At 43.7% G+C, this 27911-nt stretch overlaps 1 protein-coding gene across 1 annotated transcript in view; it reads right to left on the bottom strand.

The window, feature by feature from the left end:
• Positions 1-27911, bottom strand: part of SLC45A2 (solute carrier family 45 member 2) — a 185660-nt gene that overhangs the window by 117956 nt on the left and 39793 nt on the right. Inside the window, exon 3 of the mRNA XM_040338118.1 lies at positions 18514-18836. Coding sequence (XP_040194052.1) covers positions 18514-18836 — 323 coding nt within the window. The remainder of the gene's footprint in view (positions 1-18513; positions 18837-27911) is intronic.

The following is a 27911-nucleotide window of genomic DNA, read 5'->3' on the forward strand; positions in this document are numbered from 1 at the left end:
ACAAGATCTGTCTTTCTCACAAACAGAACAGCGATCGGCCTTGTTTAGGTAGACAGACTGCCGTTCTGCCTTTACCAGAACGATTGCGGGGTTTCCGCTGTGTCCAAACTCAGCGGGCGAGGGGCTCCAACCACGGGTGTGCACCCCAGAGCCGAGAAAGAGAATCACATACAGGTACATGGTTAATAAACAGATTATAGCAGGAGACTCCAGCATCAGGCTGTTTTGATTATATTAACATCTATTCTGAGTCTAGCAGTCAATGCTGGTTTGGGTTCAGAGGCCCCAAATCTGTATCCAGCTCCTAGGTTTGCAGAGTGTGCGATTCGGGGAGACAGGCACCTGAATCCGTAGCAGAACCACTCCAAGGAACCCCCTAGGCACACACCTCCGAAGAATAGAGCCCCATCAAAAGCCAGGGGCCATAGTCAGTAGGCAAGAGGCTACCCTGCGGTCCCCTCCAAAACTTCCTGCCTCGGTTGGGTCTGTCACACAATCCATCTTTAACCACTTGCTTACTGGGCACATATACCCCCTTCCTGACCAGAGGACTTTTTGCGATTCGTCGTGCGACGTGGCTCCCAAACAAAATTGACGTACTTTTTTCCCCACAAATAGAGCTTTCTTTTGGTGGTATTTGATCACCTCTGCGGTTTTTATTTTTTGCGCATTAAACAAAAATAGAGCGACAATTTTGAAAATTTTTTTTTTTTTTTACTTGTTTATATAATAAATAGCTCAATTTTTTTTTCTCTCAGTCTAGGCCGATACGTATTCTACATATTTTTGGTAAAAAAATAGGGGACAGAATTAATATTTTTTTTACCAGTAATGGCGGCGATCTGCGGTTTTTATCGGTGCTGCGACATTATGGCGGACACATCGGACACTTTTGACACATTTTTGGCAACATTCACATTTATACTGTGATCAGTGCTATAAATATGCACTAATTACTGTTTAAATGTGACTGGCATTGAAGGGGTTAACACTAGGGGGTGAGGAAGAGGTTAAATGTGTACCCTATATAGTGTTACTAACTGTGGGGGAGGGGGTGGCTGGGGGGGTGACCGATCTGTGTCCCTATGTACAAGAGACACAGATCGGTCTCCTCTCTCCCTGACAGGACATGGATCTGTGTGTTTACACACACAGATCCATGTCCTCTCTGTAACCGCCGATCGCGGGAGCCTGGCGGACATCGCGGCCGCCAGGCACGCGCATCGGCATCCCAGTGATGCGGCGCTCGCGCGCCCCCCAGTGGCCAGGAGGAGCGGCGGCCGTAAAAACACGGCGGCTCAGAAAAGTAGAACCACCCTGCGGCCGTATAAAGTCGTACGGCCGTCAGGAAGTGGTTAATGGGTCACAAATAGATTACCAAAGTCTACATGTGGAGGAAAGATGTCTGTGGCTAATAACTTTTTTGGCTCAAAAACTAAAATACATTTAGGCCCGATCTCTTCACCAAGTATCTAAGGGCATACCTGGGTTGAATTTCGAAATTATTTTTTTATGAAAATCTTATCTAAGAATTTTCGTTTGTATTTCGCACCATTAGTGGGCTGCAGCAACAGCCGATTTTCATGCGGCCATCGAATTAGAGTAATAGGACATGATGGGAGTAACAATCAATGATGGGAGAATCGTGCGAGAAATGTATAAGAAATGTAATCGAAAAAGAAATGTGCAAAAAAAGAAAAAAGTCCCGGAAAGAAAAGATTCCCAGCCACGAAAATTATTTTCTGTAGCATCATGAGGTGAAATTGAAGGCTTGGTTTGTCGAATTTCAAAATCATTGGTGGCACCATTGGATCAACTGTGGGTATAGAATTGGGTATATGGGATTGTATGATATTATTATATTTTTTTTATGGTTGAACTGGATAGACTTGTGTCTTTTTTCAACCTGACTATGTAACTATCACAAAAAAAACACACATTTTCTGATTTTCAAAAGAAAATTATTTTCGAAATTCGACCCATGTATGACCAGCATAAGCCTGGCCTGGGCACTACTCACCTTCACTCATCAAAAACCTCACATATATTAAACATACAATTTATATTTTATGGTTTCTTTTGCTGGTAGCTCATCCAAGAGTCCATACTATGGAATTTCAAGTTCAAACAGAAAATTATATGGCTATGCTTTGTTACTATAGATCATAATGGAATGGTAAATATTAAACCCAAGGCTACGTGCTTTTCACCATGTTCTTCACAAGCCTCTTCATGTTCCATACCATATATAGGAGTTAATTGAAGGTTTGTTTTGTTAAATGTCACCCTTTTAACTGAAACCTTGTAAAAAAAATAAACAATATACCCCAACTGGATTGCACACGGATATATTTTCTTGGTTAGAGTTTTCAGACATCTAGAAAGCATAGGGCCCTCTGATTCCTCATGTATTAAATTGTATGGTAACTGTATTGTCTGCTGTCTAAACTGTTGACACAATATAAATCCTGAACAATAATAAAAATAAAATAGTAGTAATAATAATAATAATAATAATAATAATAATAATAATAATGCCACAAAATCACTGCCAACCACTACACAGAAGTTTGTAAAACCCATGTCTTTATTATCCCACATTATATTAAACTTGATTATTCTCACCACCAAGAAATATTTGTGTAGTGCGTTGTCGGAGCTACATCAAGGAGGACATTTAGGGCCAGATTCACAAAAGAGATACGACGGCGTATCTCCTGATACGCCGTCGTATCTCTGTTTCTATCTATGCGACTGATTCATAGAATCAGTTACGCATAGTTAGCCCTAAGATCCGACAGGTGTAATTGTTTTACACTGTCAGATCTTAGGATGCAGTACCGCGGCCGCCGCTGGGGGGAGTTCGCGTCGTAAACCAGCGTCGGGTATGCAAATTAGGAGTTACGGCGATTCCCGACGGATTTTTGCGTTCGCTACGTCGCCGCAAGTCTAGTTTCCCGTCGCAAAGTTAGTCGTTATTTGACCTTGCTTAACTTTACACAGCAATCGTATTGCTGTATAAAGTATGGCCGTCGTTCCCGCGTCAAAATTTAAAAATGAACGTCGTTTGCGCAAGCCGTCCAGGAATACGGAATTACGCTACGCGCGTCGCCGTTCGAAAAAGTGACGTCACTGCGCGCAAAGCACGACGGGAATTGCGAAACGGAGCATGTGCAGTAGGTCCGGCACGGGAGCACGCCTAAATTAAATGGCACACGCCCATTTGAATTGGCCCGCCTTGCGCCGGACGTCTTTACCATACACCGCCGCAAGTTTCCAGGTAAGTGCTTTGTGGATCGGGCACTAAAACTGGAAACTTGCGGCGGTGTATCGTAAACGGGTTACGTTACACCGGCGCTCTTGTACGTGAATCTGGCCCTTAATGTCCAGCAGCCAAATTTTACAAGGATTTTTTTTTGCAACTTTTTGTAATTTTGTGAAAATTGCTGCAGAAAAAAAAAAAAAATAAAAAAAAAAAAAAAAAAATTTCATAAGGGTCAGCCTGTATTTTTTTTCAGTATAGTCTCTGAATCACTAAAATGCATTTCTGGAGATATTTTTGTTAAATTTTTAGGTTGCTTTAAAGTGATACTAAAGCTTCGTGTTTTTTTTTTTTTTAAATAACAAACAAGTCATACTTGCCTCTACTGTGCAGTTCGTTTTGCACAGAGTGGCCCCAATCGTCCTCTTCTGGGGTCCCACGGTGGCTCTCGCAGCTCCTCCCTGCAACAGTTAACCCCTCTGGGAAGCTCTCTCCCACAGAGGTTACCTCCAGTGTACATAGCCGCCGAGTGTATGACTCGGCACGCCCCCTGGTGGCTGAGTCATTGGATTTGATTGACAGTAGTGACAGCAGTGGGAGCCAATGTCTGTGCTGCCATCAATCTATCCAATCAACGCCAAGATGAGGCGTTAGAGAAGAGGACGCCGGGGACGCACACAGCAGGTGAACGGGCTCAGGTAAGTAAAACAGGGGAGCTGGGGTGCCCGTGTTTGCCAGGTGTTTTTACACCTTAATGCATAGGATGCATTAAGGTGAAAAAAAAACAAAAAAAACTTTACAACCCCTTTTAACTATAGGCATATGCAGTTTAAAAAGTCACCCCATTTAAATACCTATGAATAAAAAACACAGTAAATACATATAGGTAGATTCAGGTACATTGGCCTTACTTTAGGGCGGCGTAGCCTAGCCTGTTTAGGCTACACCACCGTAAATTATTTAGGCTAGTAGTGATTCTAAATCAACTTACCTGCTAATTTACGGTGGTGTAGCCTAAAACGAGCGGGCGTAAGGGCGCCTAATTCGAATTGGTTGGAGGGGGGCGTGTTGTATGGAAATGAGGCTTGACCTCAAGTTTTTTTACGTTTTTTGACACTGCGCATGCGCCGGGCGACTACATTTCCCAGTGCGCATTGCGGCTAAGTATGCCGTACGGGCCTATTGATTTCAACGTGGACGACTTAAGCAAACGACGTTAAAATTTCGAATTTCGCGGCGGAAACGGCGGCCATACTTAACATTGGCTAGGCCACTAGAGCATAGCTCTAACTTTAGGCGGCCTATCCCTTACAGAAACTACGTAATTCGACGGCGTAGGCCTGGCGTACGTTCGTGAATCGGCGTATCCCCTCATTTACATAATCTACGCTGGCCGCAATGGAAGCGCCATCTAGCGGCCATCAGAAACATTGCAAGCCAAGATAGAACGGCGCAAGCTGGCCTATCTTAGCTTTGTTTAAGCGTATCTCTGTTTGAGCATACGCTTCAACAAACGCCGGCGTAGATTCAGAGTTAGGTCGGCTTATCTACTGATAAGCCGGCCTAATTCTTTTTGAATCTACCTAATAAACTATAGCTTTTAAAAGCCCCTTCTGTAATGCTCAGCAAGTCCTGTCTGTCATTTTGAATTGAGAATGTCTGGTGGGGGAGATGCACATGGCACTTTTTTTTTCAGCATACAAGGCACACCCAATGCTCCTCAGCTGGTTAAAAAGGAATCACAGACATCCGTGGTCAACAATTGTTTTGTCAACTACTCCAATTCATGTTTAACACCTTCCGGAGCAGCTGCCCGCAGTTATACTGCGGCAGGTTGGCTTCCTTGGACGACCCTGGGCGTCGTAGCTGTACGTCGGCTTTTTAAGGTGCTGTAGCAGGTGCACATGCCCGCAGCGTGTCCCCGGAGCCAATGCTTGTGCCCGGCGGGCACATTGTCCGCCAGATATCCATGGCCAGATATCCATGGTCCAACACACAAATCCCGGTTCTGTCAGGGGAGAGGAGACAGATCGTGTAGGTCTACTAGGTAGGAGGAGCGCTCTCTCTTCTCCTCTAGTCAGCCACATTCTCCCCACAGTTAGAACACATCTAGGGAAACACAGTGATCGCCCCCTAGTGTTAACTCCTTCCCTGCCAGTGACATTTATACAGTAATCAGTGGTTATTTTTAGCTCTGATTACTGTATAAATGTCAATGGTCCCAAATAAAAAAAAAAAAATAAAAAAAAAAGTGTCCGATCGGTCTGTCGCAATGTTGTAGTCCCAATAATAATACAAAACAAAGCCATAAAGCTATCCTCTATTTTGTAGACACTATTAGGTAGATTCAGGTACGTTGGCGTAACTTTTCGGTGGCGTAGCTTAAGGAATTTAAGCTACGCTGCCGTAAGTTAGCGAGGCAAGTACATGATTCACAATGTACTTGCCTGCTAAGTTTACGTCGGCGTAGCCTGAATCGGCGGGCGTAAGGGCGCCTAATTCAAATGTGTTTGAGGGGGGCGTGTTTTATGTTAATGAGGCTTGACCTCACGTTTTTTACGAATTGTTTACTGCGCATGCGCCGGGCGCCTACATTTCCCAGTGTGCACTGCGGCTAAGTACGCCGCACGGGCCTATTGATTTTGATGTGGACGTAAACGACGTAAATCCCGATTCACGGACGACTTACGCAACCAACGTAAAAAATTTGAATTTCGACGTGGGAACGGCAGCCATACTTGACATTACTATTCCAATAGGGCCTAGCTCTAACTTTACGCGGCCTATCTCTTATGCAAACCGCGTAAAAGTACTGCGTCGGCCGGGCGTACGTTCGTGAATCGGCGTATCTCCTCATTTACATATTCTACGCCGACCGCAATGGAAGCGCCACCTAGCGGCCAGCCAAAATATTGCAATCTAAGATAGGACAGCGCAAGCCGTCGTATCTTAGATATGTTTAAGCGTATCTCTGTTTGAATTTGGTTGTGAGTGTCACCGGCGCAAAAAATAAAATAAAATAAATATGAATATAAACCGTGATCTGCTGCAGTACTGTGTGCCCTTGGTAGGGGTTAATAGTGCATAGGAAAAAATGTTACTGCGCTGATCTAATTATCCAGAGGGTTTAATCTCTGGAAATGTGAGCTGTGACTTGATAGAATACACCCTCAACCATAAGTGGAATATGTATATTAGGGCCACAATGTGCCCAATCTTAAATGTGAGTAACCTAAATACAAACAATCTGTGAAAATATATAAATTAAATTTAAATCATGCATATGTGACACACAGTTTTTGAATCACAAATATAAAATTGGTGTATCGGCATACACATCAATCAATATGCCACAGTGCTCCTGTGAAAGAGTGGCTATCGTTGCTGCTACTAGCCGGCTAAATAATGAAAACAATACAGAAAAAAGTATACTTTAATATAAATCACACAATGTGCAATGTGCCAACTGCCTGGACACACACATAGAGGGTGAGGCACACTAGCACGCAAGGACCCCTTGTAGTAACACATGCGGAGAAAAGCGGGGCATGCACACCTCCTAGGACGCCATTTAAATGCTGGTCAGCGGCTTTTAACGGTTGACACTGCCAAAGACACTCAGTGCCTGTCAGAGGCACTTTATATTGTAAGTGTTATTTTTTACCTTTTTTAAATAAATATATTTTTAACATACTACACCATGATGAGCCCCTTGTCTTTGAGGATTTAAGGATACCTTGTAAAAGGAAAAAGACGGTAACACCCACTGACGGATAAAGAAAAGACACCACCTTGGAGCCTATTAATATCTGGGGTCTGGTGAGTGTTGATTTTAACCATTGGTGATGGTGGCACATTTTTATCGGGGGGAAGAGATAGCGGCACTTGTCTGTATACAGCACCACCAACATTGAACCTTTTGTTTGCTGGAACCTACTGTATAGGAGCAAGATTGCTTGTCATTGGACTATTTTCAGTGCAGCTAGCACATTGCACTTTTTATTGGTTGTTTGATAACTATATATATTTTTTTGTTATACATACATAAATTTTTTGGGGATTACCTGTTTCCAATACCAGTTATTGGACAATTCACGGTGCAGTTGGCACATTGCACATTGTGTGATTTATATTAAAGTATACTTTTTTCTGTATTGTTTTCATTATTTAGCCGGCTAGTAGCAGCAACGATAGCCACTCTTTCACAGGAGCACTGTGGCATATTGATTGATGTGTATGCCGATACACCAATTTTATATTTGTGATTCAAAAACTGTGTGTCACATATGCATGATTTAAATTTAATTTATATATTTTCACAGATTGTTTGTATTTAGGTTACTCACATTTAAGATTGGGCACATTGTGGCCCTGATATACATATTCCACTTATGGTTGAGGGTGTATTCTATCAAGTCACAGCTCACATTTCCAGAGATTAAACCCTCTGGATAATTAGATCAGCGCAGTAACATTTTTTCCTATGTATCTCTGTTTGAGCATACGCTTAAACATAAGTCGTCGTAGATTCTGAGTTAGGTCGACTTGTCTACTGATAAGTCGGCCTAACTCTTACTGAATCTACCTAATTGTGATTTTTTTAACCAAGAATATATATTGGCCTAAACTGATGAAGACATTTTTTTTGGATATCATAGCAATAAAGTACCAAATATTGTGTTTCTTTTTTTGGTTTCAAAAGTGTTGCTCTTCCTTTTGTTTATGGCACAGCAAAAAAAAACAAAAAAAAAAAACCACAGGAGGTGATCAAATACCACTAAAAGAAATCTCTATTTGTGGAAAAAAAAAAGACTGTGCAATTGTTAGTAAAAAGCAACGCAGTGCCGTATCGCAAAATAAATTGGCTGGTCAGGAAGGGGGCAAATCCATCCGGGGCTGAAGTGGTTAAAATGCTTCACACTTTTTGTGACTAAAGGTCATTAAATCTAAACATCCAGTTCGGCTCATTTCTAAATGAAGCCATGTGCTCACTATGGTTGAATGTCATATTGATCACATGATTGGGAACCATGCTGATTGGTCCTGGATAGCTACAGTATATACCACAGAACCAGTACCCAATATGGTGCTGTCTTAGAGCTAACAGGTGGCATGAATGTTGGCAGCTTATTCGGTCATTCAATGTATCTTGAGCATGGGGCATCATGTTGAGGTAGGTTAATATACAGACTGCAGGCTGGAAGGAATTTAACCAATACATTTTAGTCTTTCTGACCGAAGCACAATGTGATTTTTATAGCCATTATTTAAAAAAAAAGTACAATGAACATTTAATTACCCAGTAACAAGGGAAAGAACGCATAATCGCAGGAATTCTGGAGTCAAACAAATGCAGCGTAATTGGCGCAATTATGGCTTCTATAATTAATCCTCAAACATATTCCAATGAAACTATGGAAATTATGGCAGCCCACGAGTATTAGCAGAATATCACAATTAAAGGCCAAGTTCACCTTCTTTTTTTTTGTTTTTCGGAATTCCAGCCCTCCTATGTACCAATATAGCATTCATCTACTTTTTTTGCAAAAATATCAAAGCTTTATAGACAGGGCCGCCATCAGGAATTAAGGGGCCCCTTACACAGCTTCAGGCATGGGCCCCCTGGAGCAGAGAACCGGGGGGCTGGGTGCTGCCGCCTGAAATTGAGAAGCAGGGGGGTGCCGGCGCTAATTGACAAAATTGAGAAAAGAGCGGGCGGGGCCTAAACAGAAATATATTATATATATATATATATATTTATAAAAAAAAAAGGGGAAGAACAAGAAACAAAAAATATATAGTAATCAGGGATGGACTGGCCATTGGGACTACAGGGAGTTTCCCGGTGGGCCGATGGCTCAGTGGGTCGGCTTCAGTGACAGCGGACTGCCGCCCCCCCTCCGCTCCTCTGTCAGAGCTCACCTGGGGGGAACAAAGAAGCAGGGGGAGGAGCAGAGGAGACGACAGAGGAGCATGGGGGGAGGGGACAGACAGCTGATTCAACAGCTATGGCCTGGGAGTTTCTCACTTCTGCCTAATCTTGTCCCATAAGAGGAGCACCAAACTGCTTCTTTCCACCGGGTGAATTAATGTCTAGCTTCCCCACTGGTACTGCCTACCAGTACCAGCCGTTCTACTGTAATAAAGTAGAACGGCTAATGGCTAGTGAAGGGGGAGAGGGGGCTTGGGTGGCCGGGGGGTGCGGGAGTTGTCCGGCCGCCATGGGAGAGACCTGTCAAAGTGGGCCAGTCTGAATGAAGTCCAGGGTCAAATTTCTGTCCCAGTCCAGCCCTGATAGTAATCACCGACTCTGTACATTCGGAAAAGATAGGAGCTGGATTTAGGAGCCGATTTCACTAAAAGCCAGACTTTGAGACCTATACAGGGTGACTGCCCAGGTATTGGGTGAAGCATCAGAGCATTTGCCCCGAGTACAAGTACTCGGGGCAAATGCTTGGTATCGATACTAGCATCGGTACTAGATACCGGTCTCTATACCGATACTAGCATCGGTATAGAGACAACCCTAATATATATATATATATATATATATATATATATATATATATATATATACACACACACACACACACACACACACACACACACACACACACACACACACACACACATATATATATATATATATATACACATACACACATTATATATAATATCTCTTATCAGTGTGCCAATTATAAACACTGTAAAAAGCAATGTAACAATAACGTGGTGCCACTTTTTGCAATATTCTATTGTAAATGCAGACTGGAGGTCAAAGCCTTGATAGTCTTGGCTCACAGGAGTAGCTTGAATCATGTTGGGTGTCTTTCGATCTAGGAAAGAAGCAGAGCAACAGGGCTGGAAGCTATGGGGGATCCATTTTCAAATCCCCCCCCCCCTCCCCAAGGTACAGCCGTGGCCAGAAGTTTAATGAGAATGGGAAAAATGCATATTTGTCAAAGGGTCTGCTGCTTTAGTGTTTTTAGATCTTTTTGTCAGGTGTTACTATGGTGTACTGAAGTAGAATTACAAGCATGTCATAAGTGTCAAAGGCTTTTATTGACAATGACATGAAGTTTATGCAAAGAGTCAATATTTTCAGGGTTGACCCCTTTTTTCAAGACCTCTGCAATTCTCCCTGGCATGTTGTCAATCAACTTCTGGGACACATCCTGACTGATGGCAGCCTATTCTTGCATAATCAATGCTTGGAGTTTGTCACAATTTGTGCGTTTTTTTTTGTTCACCCGCCTCTTGAGGATTAACCACAAGTTCTCAACAGGATTAAAGTCTGGGGAGTTTGCATCTCGCCGGATGGCTGGGCGCCTATCCGTTCACCATCTACTGGGGCCAGTTGGTAATGGGACCCTGCTCTTACTCCCTGCAGTGTACCTCACGCAGGTCCATCTCCATTTTTACCCCCTTGGCCGCCGTGGGAGACAATTTCATTGGCTGGATGGGCGTTTGAGCAGACGAGACACAAACTCCTGATGAAGCGATGCAATATCGCAAAACTAGTAGAGAGAGACTCCCCGTACCGTGACCCCAACACTCACTTGGATTCCCCTTTGGGGACTGTAATTTTGGTGATTTGATCAGTTGTCATGATATGTGTACCGTTGTAAGGTTGTTTAAACCGAACAGACAAAATTGCCAATTATATCAAAAAATGAATGGATATTTGAAAGAGTATATAATTGTATATCTTATTACCAGACACACGACTGGCGATCAGTCCATTCATAAGTAACGATCCAAATGGAGAATCGTAAGAATTGTGTCTGTTCGGTTTAAACAACCTTTTTTTCTCCCAGGAATGGTTTCTTTTTTTGTCCGCTTTGGTAATTGTCCTTGTAGGCCACCATAGGTGGACACTTAGCATTTCGACTCAGATCGAGGCTTGGTTTCTTTGAGATGTTATTTCACGCGATGCGTCAGTACGTCGCCCGTGCCCCAGACGACGTCAATTGTATGACGAAACGTACGTCGGGAAGGTGACATGCTGACGTATGACATGACGGTCCGAGCGGACGGGCGTTCGAGTAAGCCGTCCGGCTTTACACAATCCTTGCTTTTAGAATTCTACTTTTTTGTAGGTGTAATTTATTTTATTAAACGTGGCAATACTTTTATGTACTTCACTATGTGAGCCCATTATTCTTTTTGGCATACTATCGATGACGGGTTATCTGGAGGATCCAAAGTGCATCGAAGTCTGCTGCTGGTTCATTTAAAGGCCCTGGCTTGGGTTTATAGCCACAAGCTGGTCATATTTGCCTTTTGGTAAGCCTCCATCTTATAAGGTGTCTCTGGTGGTGGTGGTGGTTATTTACATCCAAGTCACGACTGTCTATATTTGCACCCTTTGCTGGCTGAACTTCACTATGTGAGCTTATTATTGTTTTTTTGGGTATACATAACTGTTGATGGCATACCTGGAGGATCCTCAGTGTATCTGTGTCTGCAGCTGCTTCACATAAAGGCCCTGGCTGGGGTTTACAGCCGCAAGCTGGTTATGCTTGCCTTCTGGTAAGCCTCTACTCTATAAGGTGTTTTTTTGGTGGTGGTAATTGCACCGTTTTGCTGAACTTTGGTGATCATCAGGATTACTCTTAAAGCCTAGGACGTATTTTTTCAAATTTTACTTTCTGGACTCTGACAATTTTCATAATTTTTTAACTTTGTTTCACAACTGGACTAATAATCACGTGTGTTAATCATTCAATATTTTTTTCACATATAGTTTATCACTTATTTATATTTTAGTAATATATCTTAGTTTTTATTATTTTTCACACAGCGCAACTTCAATTTTTTCCTTAGTAATTTTGGTGTGTATAACACTTTGCTGTTGCAGCTTATGTTAGTTTTATTTTATTTGTAGCGCGGTAATTCTTTCCTTTTTACAGGAACACTATATTAACCTGTGTACTGCTAGCCAAGCCTTGTTAATCAATATTGTGTGTTTGGCTTCCTGTGCGTTTTTTGCCATGTGCTCTACTTCTGTTTCTGTTCACTGATCTTGGCTAGTTCTTGGACTATCCCTGCCTGCTTGTTACCCTGACCTTTGGTGTGTTCTTTGTCTAAACCTTGTCTGCTAGTTGCCCCGACCTTTGGCTTATCTCCTTGTTGTCCTGGGCTGCTGCTTCCTCTCTATCCTCCAGTAGCCTACCATGAGCTGAGACCCTGGGGGCTACGACCTGGAGTCAATTGCAGTGTAGTTCATCCTCACCACTAGAGGCTCTGGTGAACACCTGCTGGCTCTTAGACTCCGCGCCCTGGGGAATCTTATGTTCTAGCTCCCAGTGGAATCCATGTTGTTGCTCCAGTGGATCTGCCTTCCTGAACCACCCAGAGCTCCATCCACAGAAGTCAGCCGTAGGGTTCACTATCTTAGCAGTGCACTCTTGACTCCAACGGAGTACACCTGTGTCACCTGGCCTCAGGTGACCTGACAGCAGTATTTTTTGTCCGATTTTCAGCTCGTGTATATGGGCCATACGTTTTTACTCACCTCCTCAAACAGAAATCCGATTTGTTTGACAACTTCGGTCTTATGCATAAAAACAACTGTTTTATGTTTTTTTTTTATTAAGCACTCAAGCATGCATTTAAAAAAAATAATGTTTTGAATAAACTTCATAGTTGCATCCATTGAGCCTAAGCTCTGTGGACAAAAAACACCTTTTCTATTAGAGGGGAATATTTATACAAGTTCACAGAAGTCTACACAAGCTCAAATAAACTCCTTCTATAAAAGCGGTTTGCAAAAAGGCATTTCCTAATGCCTGTTATGTCAGACATCCAAGAGGGTGGGCTACAGCAACAGAAAAAAACACTCCAAGATCCATTCTTGTCACCTAATAATTAAATAAGACTACATAGTGCGCTGGAAAATTACAACTGAACATTGGAAAATGTCTGGCCTAACAAATGACAAATGCTCGTGGGGACTGTCTTTTTTAAAACCTAATCCCCCTGGGCCCAAACACTGGCTATAACCCCTAACCGAATGCCAAATGACCTAATCTGTGGAATATCGCACTTGCCTTATTAAGCATTGAATATATTGATGCCAAAAGGCAACCCCATCTGTACTTACAGCACTAATTTTGCATAATAATATCCCACCTCCACAAAAAAAAAAAATTAGCTCAACCCAAATGCAGAAAATCTGACCAAAAACATGCTGCTCCATTAGCCTGCTAAATGACATTATAAGCATTGGTCATGTGGACTTTTGTAAAGAGGTTGGCCCTCACTTTCATTTTCAATATTTTTTTTTTTTTTCAAAGACATGAAACAAAATTACAAAACGCTCATTTAAAAACACAGCCATGGATATTACCATAGCTGAGCAAAAGCAGGTTTGCCAATCTGAAACTGGTGTATAACATTATAGGAGTGCGCATAGGGTCCACAACAAAATACAAAAGAACAGAACAGATCGGGTAAACGAAATGCAAAGTACTGTAGGTCTTTTTAGGCAGATCCCTGGCCAGAAGGCCCTATCAATTTCAATAAAACAAAAATATTTATCTCCAGATAGGAAAAGGAACACAGATAAAAAAAAAAAGGGAATAGAGAAAAGAAAAAAAAGTGATTGTGCAACCACACCAAGCTACGCTATCAAAGATGTTGAAGAGCCAAAAGTGCACTTGGTGTTCCCTGTTCCCTCCGCTCTCCCCCCATAGGGGAGAGCGGAGAAAAGACAGGGCGGTCCCTGCACAGTGTGCAGGGAACCCCCTGTCATCCGCCGGCTCAGTGGGGATCAACGGAGCGATCCCTGCTGAGCAAGCAGAGGTTCACGGCCGGGGTGGATCATTACTGATCCACCCTGTGTAGCTGGCCAGCTAGAACCTGTCCTAGATAGCTAATATAACCTACATGTATATACAGCTAAACCTGCTAAGAACCTAAATGTAGTGCACATGTTTATATGTGAGAGACAAAAGCAAAGTTATTCACTGTGATTTTATGCTTGAATGTCATATAACAGTTGTATGTTGTGTTCACAGAGGCAAAAGAAAAAAATATGCTTTTAAGAGTCGTTTATTTATATGACAGTGAAGGTAAGCTCAAATTACACAGTAGAATTCATACCAGACAGCTTGGAGTTAAGCTTTTGTGACTCATGAGTAGCCTTGGCCAATCACTTTCAGGATTCTCGACAAGAAAACTGCTCAGAATCTAGACGAAAAAAATAGAAAACATGTTCTCCATTTTCTCGTTGTGAGATTCTCTGCAGTTTTCCTGCCGAGAAACCCGAGAGTGTGTATACTTACCTGGTCGCCGTGGAAACCCGTGAATGTGCAAAATGGCTTTTACGGCGGTAGCTTTTACGGCATAGGTAGGGTGAAGCAAGATGGCGGCGACATCGAATGTGACGAGCGCATGCTCGTCATGCACAATGACGTCACCGCGTTCTTGCATTTCAAGAGAACCGCGGTTCTTTTGAAGGGTCTGTCTGTATAATCGGGCAGCAAGAGATTCTTGCGAAGAATCTCGTCGGGAAAAACAACGTTTTTTTCCTGACAAGATTATTGCCCGTGTGTACAGGGCTTTAGGGTTGTTTTTTTGGCAGGAATCTGGAAAATACTTGTTTAAAAAAATTAAAAAAAAAATAAAAAGAAGGGGGGAACAAAGGGCAGGACTGGGAGGGGCTACGCTGTTCTGCACAGGGAAGGACAAAAAGCATATGACCTCTGCACAGTTCAGCCAGCAGAGATGAACCCATGAGGTCATTGAGAATCCCAGGTCCTGCACCGTGCCTGCAGCAGCTAGGAGAACATCTGGAGAATTCACAAGCTACATACAGTATATTTAGGATTTGCATGTGTAGCGCCTGTGTACTTTTCAGTACAGGTGCTATATTAAATTTAGTTGGGGGATGAGAGAGTTACTTGCTCTCATCTATATTGATTCGCTAAATTTCGGCTGTCGCCAGCCTTGAACTGTCCTGTGGGTCATTCTGTGCTCCAGAGATGCAGTTTCATATCTGGGTGGCAGGTGGCGCCAGAGGGGCCCAGGCGGAGCCGCTTCTCCCCTGCAGCCAATTAGAGGAGTTTTCCCTCGCGGAGCATGCTGGGAGGGGCATTTCTGTGGCGGAGGCCATTGCTCGGAGTTCTTCGTGGGTTCCAGGTGCGGCACCCACTTTTAGGGTGTGCGCACATCACGGGCCCCGGCGATATGGCCTATCAGGCCGGGGCGCACGTGCTACGCGGAGTTCCTGACTCTGGGCCCTCATGGCCCGGAGCAACTGATGCTGCTAAGGGGCCCCAGTGACTTACTGGGTCCCCCATCTCTATTGAGAAGATCCCAAGCGAGTTGTGCTGTTCGGTGGAGGGATCGGTCTGAGGAGAACCCGGAGGCAGGTGATCCAATAGGGCTTGAACGAACCATTGGGGATCTGGGTGACCGGACACTAACAGGTTGTATGCTGAAAACTGTCAGTCGTTAACCCCAAGCTAAGAAGTCCACCTGAGAAAGATTCAGGCGAGTTATAGTCTGAGAGGATTTGCTCTACTATCTCATGTTCTTGTGTACTAGGCCTGTGGCAGAGGTCTCACTACCAATCCAAATTCTATTAGAGCCAAGTCGGTGGCAGAGACTTGTTCCCAGGGCCGGATTTCCCACAAGGCCACCCAAGGCCAGGCCTCGGGGCGGCAGTGGGTGAAGGGGCGGCGCCTCTTGTGTCTGTCTTCTCCGTCCTCCCCCCTCTTTGCGTGTGACCTAGTGACAGTGCTGCCCCATCCCCTCCTGCTGCAGGAATAACCAATATATTTGTACACTATCCGTTCTGTAATCTAATACAGTGCCCCCCGTCTCTGTGGTTCATTAAAAAAAATCCTCCTTCACCGTATCTCACGGCGGCTCCAGGCGATCACGTGACAGGCTGCGTCTCCTCTCTCATGTCCTCCTCGTGTCATGTCAGCAGGGAAATCTAGGCCCCGCCCACTGCTTCTGCAAGACGTGCAGAGAGGAGACATAGCCTGTTACAAGAGCGACGGGAGCCGCCGTGAGATACGGTGAAGTGAAGGAGGTATATTTTTAACGAACTATAGAGACAGGGGGACACTGTATTAGCATTTAGAATGGATAGTGTAAAAATATATTGGTTATTCCTGCAACAGGAGGGGGATGGGGTGGCACTGTCACTAGGTGAGATGCAAATGACTGAAAGTGGGTTAACAACCACTTAATCAATGTGGCTGATTACTTTGCAGGGAGAAAAAAAAACAGCTACATCACTGCTCCGTGTACAGAGCCCTGAGTTCTTAGTAAACAGTGGGGGGGGGGGCGACACCTGGGGGGGGGGGGGACAGTGACACCTGAGATGTAAGGAAGCACTCCGCTGGGGACAGTGACACCTGAGGTGTAAGGAAGCACTCCGCTGGGGACAGTGACACCTGAGATGTAAGGAAGCACTCCGCTGGGGACAGTGACACCTGAGATGTAAGGAAGCACTCCGCTGGCTGGGGACAGTGACACCTGAGATGTAAGGAAACACTCCGCTGGCTGGGGACAGTGACACCTGAGATGTAAGGAAGCACTCCGCTGGGGACAGTGACACCTGAGATGTAAGGAAACACTCCGCTGGCTGGGGACAGTGACACCTGAGATGTAAGGAAACACTCCGCTGGCTGGGGACAGTGACACCTGAGATGTAAGGAAGCACTCCGCTGGGGACAGTGACACCTGAGATGTAAGGAAACACTCCGCTGGCTGGGGACAGTGACACCTGAGATGTAAGGAAACACTCCGCTGGCTGGGGACAGTGACACCTGAGATGCAAGGAAGCACTCCGCTGGGGACAGTGACACCTGAGATGTAAGGAAACACTCCGCTGGCTGGGGACAGTGACACCTGAGATGTAAGGAAACACTCCGCTGGCTGGGGACAGTGACACCTGAGATGTAAGGAAGCACTCCGCTGGGGACAGTGACACCTGAGATGTAAGGAAGCACTCCGCTGGCTGGGGACAGTGACACCTGAGATGTAAGGAAGCACTCCGCTGGCTGGGGACAGTGACACCTGAGATGTAAGGAAGCACTCCACTGGGGACAGTGACACCTGAGATGTAAGGAAACACTCCGCTGGGGACAGTGACACCTGAGATGTAAGGAAACACTCCGCTGGGGACAGTGACACCTGAGATGTAAGGAAACACTCCGCTGGCTGGGGACAGTGACATGTAAGGAGAAGAGACCCTCTGTGAGCGGCCCGCATCTCCCCAGGCCAGGAGTGGGGGTCTGAGACTGACGTCAGAAAAAGAAGAAGCAGCCAGCAGGGATTACACACTAGCAGGTATGATTGATGACCATGATTGATCATCATGTTGTGCATGTGTGTGTGCCACTGTGCCAGGCCCAAGCAGAAGCAAGCAGCCAGTTAAATGTTATAGTGCTAAATAGGGATGCGAGCTCTCTCGCATATGGGTTAGTTCTTGCGGGCGCGCTCCCGTGATACAGTCGGCGGCTATAGCCGCCCACTGTATCACTTGGCCCCTGTGTGTGTGGGGGGTGGGGGGGCGGCATTGAAGGATCCGGCCTTGGGGCGGCACAGGGAGTAAATCCGGGCCTGCTCGTTCCTTCCTAGAAGTTCTAAGTGGCGCTCTGGCTGCCAGGCCTGTGAGAGGGGTCTGTCCAGGGGCACTTTACCCACTCCGGCTGGAGTGGTGACGTGACAAGTGTAATTATTGGAAGCAGGACTACTTTCTCTATCCATAGCCTGAATCTGCAAAGTTTATTCTCCTTTCACCAACCTATACTGTCTACCTCAAGTTGACTGTTGGTTGTGTTGGACCAGAAATAAAAGCATTGAAAACGTCAACCAACTGTCTGGACATTCCGTCACTGCTCTCACCACCATCATCACCCCTAGACACATCACAGAGGTAACCTAATTATGCCGTCCCAAATCTAACCAGCGGCTCCTTCGGGGGTAGCGATACACATGCATAATTTTTAACTTCCAATTTCAAAGTGTTTGCCTAAACACACACACACACACAGACACACGTTCTGCTTTACACTAGGGCTTTCACAATTTTTTCCCCCAAGTTCAGGGCTGGTCAAAAGGATACCGATCTCTATGGTAGGATAACTTGACAGGACAGCACAAGATATATTACCCCTAATGAGTTTGCATTTTTCAGGGTTGACTGAACCTTTTAAAAAAAGTTAAACAAAAAAAAAAACAGTCAAATGACTGCTTTTATATGAAAAGGTGTAATTTATACAACATACCTTTGGGTCTTCCTCTTCATCATCATCTATGTGTGGTAAAGATGTTAGTTTTGGCTCTGTAATCTTAAAATTGCCGTTCTGTGCTTTGTCTATAGAGCCGTATGCACCTAACCCATTGTGCGTCAGGAGGGGCTTGGACTCAGATTTGTCGTTCTCTACTAGGGGAACCTCCGGAATGCTGCAGAAGTGTACGACAAGAAGCACCATGAAGCACGAAGCTCCAAAGAAATACATGACTTGGAATTCAGAACCCATCAGCTTTCCGAGAATCGTAGAGCCCCAGTCAATGGCACCTGTGAAATATCCCAGTGCTCCTCCAAGTCCTGATTGGGAAACACAATAATATGTGCAGATTAGGCATAAGAAAAATGGACATTTCTTTTTATATCCTTTATTAATAGTTTTATCCATAGCTCCCAACTGCCCCTGATATCGAGGGACTGTCAATCTTTTGAAACCAAAAGCCATCTGTCCCTCTTTCCTCCTTAGTTGTCCCTCTTTTTGGTCGGATGCAAAGAGCTTTGTATTGCATTAAACCTTTAACAAAATTAGGTAAAGGGGTTGTAAAGGTACATTTTTTTTTCTAAATAGGTTCCTTTAAGCTAGTGCATTGTTGGTTTACTTACCTTTTCCTTCGATTTCCCTTCAAAATGCTATTTTTCCCCTTTGTCTGAATTTCTCACTTCCTGTTTCTCCTCAGTAAGCTTGCCCTTATCATCCGAGCGGTGTTTAGTCAGCCAGAACAGCTTACTGAGGGGGAACAGCAAGTGAGAAATTCAAACAAAGAAAAAAAAAACCTTTAGAAGGGAAATGGAAGGAAAAGGTAAGTGAACCAACAATGTACTAGCTTAAAGGAACCTATTTAGAAAATAAAAAATGTACCTTTACAGCCCCTTTAAAGCATACATTTTTATGTTAATCAAAAAAGGCTGGCAACTCGGATTCTCTTGAATAAGAGCATTTTATTGGTTACACGGGTACAGGCTATATGCTGACGTGTTTCGGCTAAGAAGCCTTCATTAAATTAATTTGTATGCATTAATCTCCATAGTTCACATGTCCTTTGCATGTATACTTTATGCTATAATATGTCCCTCTTTCGCACCTCACAAAATTGGGAGGTATGGTTTATATTTTGTTCATACAACATTAAAACTGGATGGACCAATGTCTTTATTCAACCTTACCATATGTAAAAATAAATTCTATGTTAAAATATATTTTTTTGAGATTTAAATTTTTTTTTTTTTCATAGAGCAAGTACGTTTGCAAGTACTGTCTGTGACCCCACGGGGGAGACTTCTCACCTGTCCTTGTAACATCCATACAAGAAATAGGGGGTGAGACTAGAAGTCAAAGACAGAAACAATAACATTTTCTAACTTTCCTAGCTAAAAATGTGTTTCAATATGTGACCCCATTGGAGAATTATTTCCTGTCCTGACATGCTGTATATCTCCCGATTACAGCACAGATGGTGAAAACCTGATAAAGAGTCCTAATGTTCCCGACTATCCAAAGTATGTTTTAGCTAGAGTTGGGCTTTACATAAAATGTATTATTATTAATAATATTATTATTAAATAAAAATACAATAAAACCTCAGTTTCATTCAGAGATGAAGGCGACGCCATTACCATTCACTATAGTAGGGTCTTAAAGTGGTTGTAAACCCTTACAGACCACTTTCACCTACAGGTAAGCCTAGATTAAGGCTTACCTGTAGGTGCTGGAAATATCTCCTAAACCTAGGAGATATTTCCAATGTCCCCGAATTATTCCGTCTTCGGCACATGTGCAGTCTTGAAAGGGCATGCTGTGCCATTTCAAGCTGGGGTCATGCCGTGACAGTGGTAAGTAATTTTAACAAATTTACAGCACAAAGGAACCCTAATGCATTTTCGCCCCACCCACCAGGGCTTGGCCCCCTGTGACCAAGCCCCAGTGGGTGGGGTAAAACGCATCGAAGGGCACGCCGGAGCAGCACAACGCTGGCTGGGGCCACATTTAATACACTTCATTGGCCCTGTGTTGGTCTGAGATCAGTCCTATATTACACATCTTGGCACTTCTGGATGAGTGAACTTTGATGCCTGTTCCCATTCCCTAAATACCAGTAGGGAGACAATTCAGCCTCAGCTTGGAGCAATGCTTCAAGCTTCTTCATTTTCACAGAGCAACGCTAAAATACTGAACTCTGACATGGCCTAGCAGCTAGCATTTTTAGGAGGTAGCCAGCAATGGCAGCCCAAGTACTTCTTCCATGACAGGTTCACTTGAAGGATATAACTCTGCTATATGTGATGCTATATGCCTTAAAGGAATGAGTTTTCATCTATTTGACAGGTTAAGAGTCTATTTCTACCTGGTATAAATCAAGTCTTGTGGGACAAGCTTTGGAGTTACTGCTCTATGTTCGTACTCAGGAGGCTGCAGGCACTATTGCTGGGAAAAGGACTTCTCTTCTGTAAAAGGTAATATTTTATTGGTGTTTATTCAGATGCTGCTGGGAGAAGTACAAATGTATTTTTAGTGAATGTGGACTTTCAATATAGCTCTTTCGTGCCCAGAGGTCGTAAATGCCTCGATGCATAGGTCAAAATTAATCAGCATCGGTTTTACTTTACTGTAACACTGACTCATTTTACATAAGCCTGAGTTTTATATTTGAGGCTTTTATTTGGTACACTGTAAATACTAAAATCTATTTACAGCACGAGATAAAAGCACAGTATTGTATCATGTTGTGTGAGCATCAAGGCAGTTGATGCTCACACAGTGTTACCAGGCTTAGGCCTGTATTACCGGAAAAAAAAAAAAAAAACACAAACACACACACACACACACACACACACAAACACACTTTAGCTGGATGTCATGGTCATGCTACTGAAAGGATATCCGTGTATCTAAACCGGATACCGGAATGTTTCTTCAAGGCAGGCATTAACCTGTTCTGATCTGACACACCAGTGACGTTTTCCTGTGCTATACACTTTCTTCATCAAGCAGGTCACTATTACTCATCCAGGTATGCCCGAATGATGCGAGAACCCTATTTTATAGGTCACACACCAAAGATGTCCCCAGAGGTTGCAGCACTCAGACAGCCAGTGGGTTCCTCTGCGATGCTGACAACAGTCTACTGTATGAGGGGACTGTGATGGACCGCTTGGCACCCTGCTTGGGTGCTTCCACCAAACAGTGCCTCCTGCCCTCCAAACCCTTCAGACAGAAAGACAGAGTTAATACTAGCCCTTTACCCCAAACATCGTACACAGACAAGATGTTGAGGCACAGACCAAAAGGAATCACTGTCTATTGAATAGAAAACACACATATCCTCTGAATCTAGGAGGAAGCAGTCAATGCTGGTTTGGGCATAGAGGCCCCAAATAAGTATTCGGGCTCGTCAATTCCCAGAGTCTGTGTGTTTGAGAGACATGGGACTTGAATCCGAAGTAAAGCTACTTCAAAAAAGGTCGCCCAGGCACACACCTTCCAAAGAATAGCATCCCATTAAAAAAAACAGGACCCATAGTCAGTGGCTAGCCTGCAGCGCCCTCCAAAAGCCCCCGTCCGGGTTGGGTCTGTCACTGGGACAATCCACCTAACCTACTCCACTTCATCTTTATAAAAAAGTCACAGTGCCACCAAATGCAGGGAAACCTGCCTACATCTTTCTAAAATGGCACCGACTTCAGTTTGCAGTGATTGGCTCTTATGCACAGTTATCTTTCTTAACGCTGTATTGTAAGTTGTCTTCTTTTCAGAGAGTCTCAGCACTAAGTAAATACATGAAAACAAATAAAATATGAAGAAAAATAAAAAAAAGAAGAGGAGGAAGGAGGAAAAGGAGGAGGAGGGTGTGCCTGCTGCACTAGGACAGACAGACACATTCTTATACACAAAAAACAGTTCAGCACTCCCAACACACCTAACCCCACCTTGAAAGTGGTTGTGAACCTGTTACAACCACTTTTACCTACAAGTAAGCCTAGATTAAGGCTTACCTGTAGGTGCTCGAAATATATCCCAAAACCTCCATGGGTTAGGAGAAATTTCCAAATGAGACGGGCGCCGATGTCTATAGTGCATGTGCAGTAGACAATAGCGCAACGCACTTTAGAAACAGCGAGCGTTCCGATTCTAAAGTAGATTGTGCTGTGACTGGCGGCTCCCGCGCATGCATTTCAAAACTGCAGGAGAGCTTTCTTTTTACAGCGGTGGTCTGACTGTTCTAGATGCTGGCAGCACAGTTTGCCAACGTGGAAAATGTATAATCTATACACACACACACACACATTTTTATTTAGAAGTACAGCAGATAAACACTCCATTTTAAATTGGCTCCTTTCCAACACCTATTACAGATTGACTGTAGTAGCGTGAACGTAAATAGCCAACTTTCTTTCATAAAGAACAGACAGGAACTCTACATCCTATAATCACCAGTCTGCCCTGCATGATAATCTCATCCCTGCCAAAAACCTGATGCGTACTAAATACTTTTCATAGCCACCATATGTCTGCTAGACTTCCACCAAATTAGTTCCTTTCAGAGTTACAAATTAACGCAAATCATCTTCCCACCTTTGATGAACCTACACTTTTCAAATTCAATTTTTTTTTCCCCCCCAGGAAGTAATTTCACAGCTATATTTAAAGATAATATTCATCATTACTTGAGGTCTCTTCAAACAGCCTAAAAAGGCAATGGTGAAATTACAGGTAGTGGAGATTTCAGTAGAACTGAAGTTAAATAGGGAAGGCAAAAGAGAAGAAAAATAAAAGCTGTTACACATGCAGCAGTTAATTCAAATGAATATACTAAAACAAAATTTCTTAATTTCCATTATAGTCAAAACAAAAGGATTCGCCTCGGGACTTAAATGAAGTGGGTAACGTTTCCGCCAGTAAAGATAACAGTAATTGTATAGTATATAATTTATTCAAGTAAAATTATTTACATGCGTAAAGTAAAATTGTTTCATACATAGATAACACCAACAATTGCCAATTGAAACGATACATAAACAATAAATATTAGTACACAAGTATAATAGTGGACAGAGTACACGGGCATCGTACTACCCGACTAGCCTAGTTTCGCAAGATCCAGCTCGCTCTTCAGGGGTGTGCAACACTGTACCTAGGATGAAAAAGTATATACGTTTGGCAAGGCCCTTTACTGAGATATATACATCCTTATGCTAATACTCATTAATTTCACTTTACTATTTCAGATACCTGACAAACATTTATAGCCTATACTCCTGTATGGATTAACAAAAGTTTTTGGCGACACATCACTACACACACACACACACACACACTCACAGTTCACCTTTTTCTATACTGTCATCTGCTAGTATCCCTCTGATATCTTATGTTTCTAACTATCTCGCTACCATTTTTGGCCCATGCCCTTCATTCAGACATAATTCTATGCTAATATTGATTGATTCTACTTTACTAGTCTGATAAAACACTTATGTTCACAGCCTATACTTTTTATGGACTATGAGGTCTCTATGGATACATCACTATACCTATGCAATGCCTGCTCTCCGTTTGGCCCCTGGAGGGGTCCCTTGTTAACTCCGCCCCCTCAGCTCCCGGGTGAGGCATCTGCTGCTGCCGCCGTCTTGGGGCTGCACACTTGTAGCCATGGTCAAGCTCAGTGGCGAGTATGGGGACCCACAACCCCTCCTGCCCTGTGCCTTTACAACTAATACTATGCCAGATTGCCAAACAGATATACTTTTTAATCCTAGGTACAGTGTTACACACCCCTGAAGAGCGAGCTGGATCTTGCGAAACTAGGCTAGTCGGGTAGTACGATGCCCCTGTACTCTGTCCACTATTATACTTGTGTACTAATATTTATTGTTTATGTATCGTTTCAATTGGCAATTGTTGGTGTCATCTATGTATGTAACAATTTTACTTTACGCATGTAAATAATTTTACTTGAATAAATTATATACTATACAATTACTGTTATCTTTACTGGTGGAAACGTTACCCACTTCATTTAAAGTCCCAGGGCGAATCCTTTTGTTTTGACTATATGCAACAGGGATGGAAGTGTGTCACTGGGGACACCAGACCTTTCCTCTTTTTTCGTCATTTCCATTATAAAACAAAGAGTAGACCATGACTTGTGGCAATTTATAGGACAGAGTTCAACTTCTACTGAAAAGTTACAAATCCACCAACTCTCTGGTGTGCTCTCTATAGGAATATAAAAAAAAAAAAAAAGAATAAGAAAAAGAAAAAATGAAGAGGAAGTTATGCCCAAAGCAATGCATGTTTTTAAGAATTCAAAATTAATAGATCAACTAGTAGAACATATGGGAGCATGGCCATAAATAAATGTCACTTAATGGCTTATTTTCATGTTTTAGTAAAGAACAGAGCATACTCTGAAAAATAGCATTATGCTGGGCATCATTAGAATCAAGACCATTCTCTGATCACATATGCATACCTGGGAACTTTCCAAGTTTTTTTTACTTAATTACTGGCTTATTACCCTCCTGACTCAGTTCTACAATTTTTAAGTGGTGACTAGCGACACTAGGCAATGGTGGTAGAGGCAATGTTTTTCCGTGCCTTTGTTTAGGTTTTAATTTTCCCCAAAATTAATTATTCACTAGGGAGAGGTGCATTTATAGAATGACCTCAGATATTCATAATGACTAAACACTGAAATCAGTGCTCATGTGCCACCATCACTGCCTAGTGGATTATAGGGATGAACTTCGGGCTCAGATTGACCATGAATCTGAGCTGTATGCCAAACTAAAATGGCCATATTTTGCCAGTTTGCCCGCCCACCACTAAATGAAATTTCTGGGAGCTTGCTTGCTTAAAATGGTAAATGAGCCAGCGGGCATCCTGGTTGACATTATTAACCAAATATGGTCATATTTAGCCAGTTGCATTTGCCAGGTTTCCCAGCGGTGCCTTTTACTGCAGCACCGGAGAACTGTCAGTTGCATTGAGATTCCAGTAGGAGAGGAATTTATTTTGTGCTTTTTCCCGTTTGTGCCTGCAGGTCATCATCGATCATAACCAAATAGTTCTACATTGCCGGCCGACAAATTTTACATTGGGTGTACCATTGTGTGACCTTTTTTTTTTATAAAATACTTTCTATTGTGTGTGAATGAGTAACAAGGGTTACCATGTACCCCTTTTATCACAGAGGGGAGGCACAGATTCCTCAGGGGAAGTCATGTGACACAACACAACACGTAGGGCCTGGCCAGGGCACACAAAGGACCGGAAGAGATGCGAGAGGTGGACGATTATCAATTTGAGCGATTTTTACGGAATTTTGATGCAATCAGATGTCATCTTTTAACAACATGGTTTGTGGTACATTAATACACTATTGGAGGCTTGCCTACTTCACCCCCACATGGGTGATCTTTGACTTATGCCTTGTACACACGATCGGTTTTCATGGCGGTAAAATGTCACCCGGGAAAACCAAGGGGAAAAACCGAGAACCTGCTCGGTAGCTCTTTCCCCCCTACACACGACCGGTTTTCCTGGCAGGAAAACTGTCATGTGAGCTTTGGTCGGGAAACCCGGCCGTGTGTATGCTCCACGGCAGGCTTTTCCCCTGTCGGGAAAACTGCTATGGAGCATACACACTGTTTTTTTCCGGCCAAAAGCTGTCATGGCAGTTTTCCCAACGGAAAAACTGGTCATGTGTACGAGGCATGAGAAGTTGCGGAATGGACTTCAGGAGGATTTGGATTAGTTTACCCCTATTGGATTTGGTCCCAAGGCTCATGTTTTATGGTTATGAGGGTAGAGTTCTGTGAGCACTGAGGTGTTGGTGGCAGCATATAGACTCTGGGAACCATCTAAAGCACCAATTATTGACTGTACTGGAACACATCTCTCCACAACCATTATTTTTTCACTCATCTCTATTGTTTAATTTACCATGGTCATTGTTATATATGGCATCTATTTATAGATGAAGGAATAGCCCAAGATCACATACATTAATTGCAACTGGTTGCCTGGGGGTACAGCCTTTCATTACCACTCACTGACTGATTGCTAGAGGTTATTGCACATTATTACTGTTCACTGATTGATTGACACAGGTTACTGCACATTATTACCACCCACCGAGCGGTAGAGCAATCCCAAATATTTGAGCAAGTAAAGCAACACATTAAAGCGGGGGTTCACCCGTACATAACACTTTTTCCCCTTAGATTGATGCTCGTTTTGTCTAGGGGAATTGGCTAGTTTTAAAATATGAGCTGTACTTACCGTTTACGAGATGCATCTTCTCCGCCGCTTCCGAGTATGGGCTGCGGGACTGGGCGTTCCTATTTTGATTGACAGTCTTCCGAGAGGCTTCCGACGGTCGCATCCATCGCGTCACGATTTTCCGAAAGAAGCCGAACGTCGGTGCGCAGGTGCAGTATAGAGCCGCACCGACGTTCGGCTTCTTTCGGCTACTAGTGACGCGATGGATGCGACCGTCGGAAGACTGTCAATCAAGAAGGACCGCCCGCTCCCGAAGACCCATACCCGGAAGCGACGGAGAAGATGCATCTCGAAAACGGTAAGTACAGCTCATATTTTAAAACAACTAGCCGATTCCCCTAGACAAAATGAGCATCCATCTAAGGGGATTGTTTGAGAAAAAAATGTTATGGGTGAACTCCCGCTTTAATACACATACTACAGGAGACACTCCGAAATGGTCAGAGACTCTGCACATACTACAGGAGATGACCAGGAGATATTTTCAGCAATGCACAGCTTTACAGCTGAACAACAGCTCAGGGTTTAGGATAGCAGAAATGCAGTCTATGGGAGGGGGGGGAGCATACCTGGCCATCTGGGCTCACCATGCACTTTCAGAAGTCTGGGACGCCAACCACGAGCTCTGCTCCTACTACAGTTGCTCTCTCCTGGACAAACAGACTGCATGGGGCAGGGTCAGAGTGTCAGTGGAGCTCCTGCCTCTGCCCCTTCTCTGCTGGTTCAGAATTACAGTGCTGCCTCCCGCGTTTTGCCTCCCCATCGGCGGTCAGCATGGAGTTTGTACCACTCCCTGGAGCGTTGCAAGGATTCTTGGACCCACACCCAAGTGGAATGGAGTTCCCAAAGAGGTTCCTCTAATTCTTCAAGGAATTCCTGCATTTATGTATCAGGCAACATGGATAGCTGGAAACAAACTCCGTCCTAGGTAACAGTTGTTATGGTGGTCAGAAATAAAGAAACGTAGGAATTGCTCCAAAGCTTGGTAACCCATTCTGCGGCCCCATTGGGTTGCGGGTGATATACAGAGGAGAAGGAAGGCTGAACTCCCAACTGTGCACAAAAGACTCGCCAAAACCTGGACGAAAACTGTC

Source organism: Rana temporaria, chromosome 1, assembly GCF_905171775.1.
Source record: "Rana temporaria chromosome 1, aRanTem1.1, whole genome shotgun sequence".
Taxonomy (NCBI): domain Eukaryota; kingdom Metazoa; phylum Chordata; class Amphibia; order Anura; family Ranidae; genus Rana; species Rana temporaria.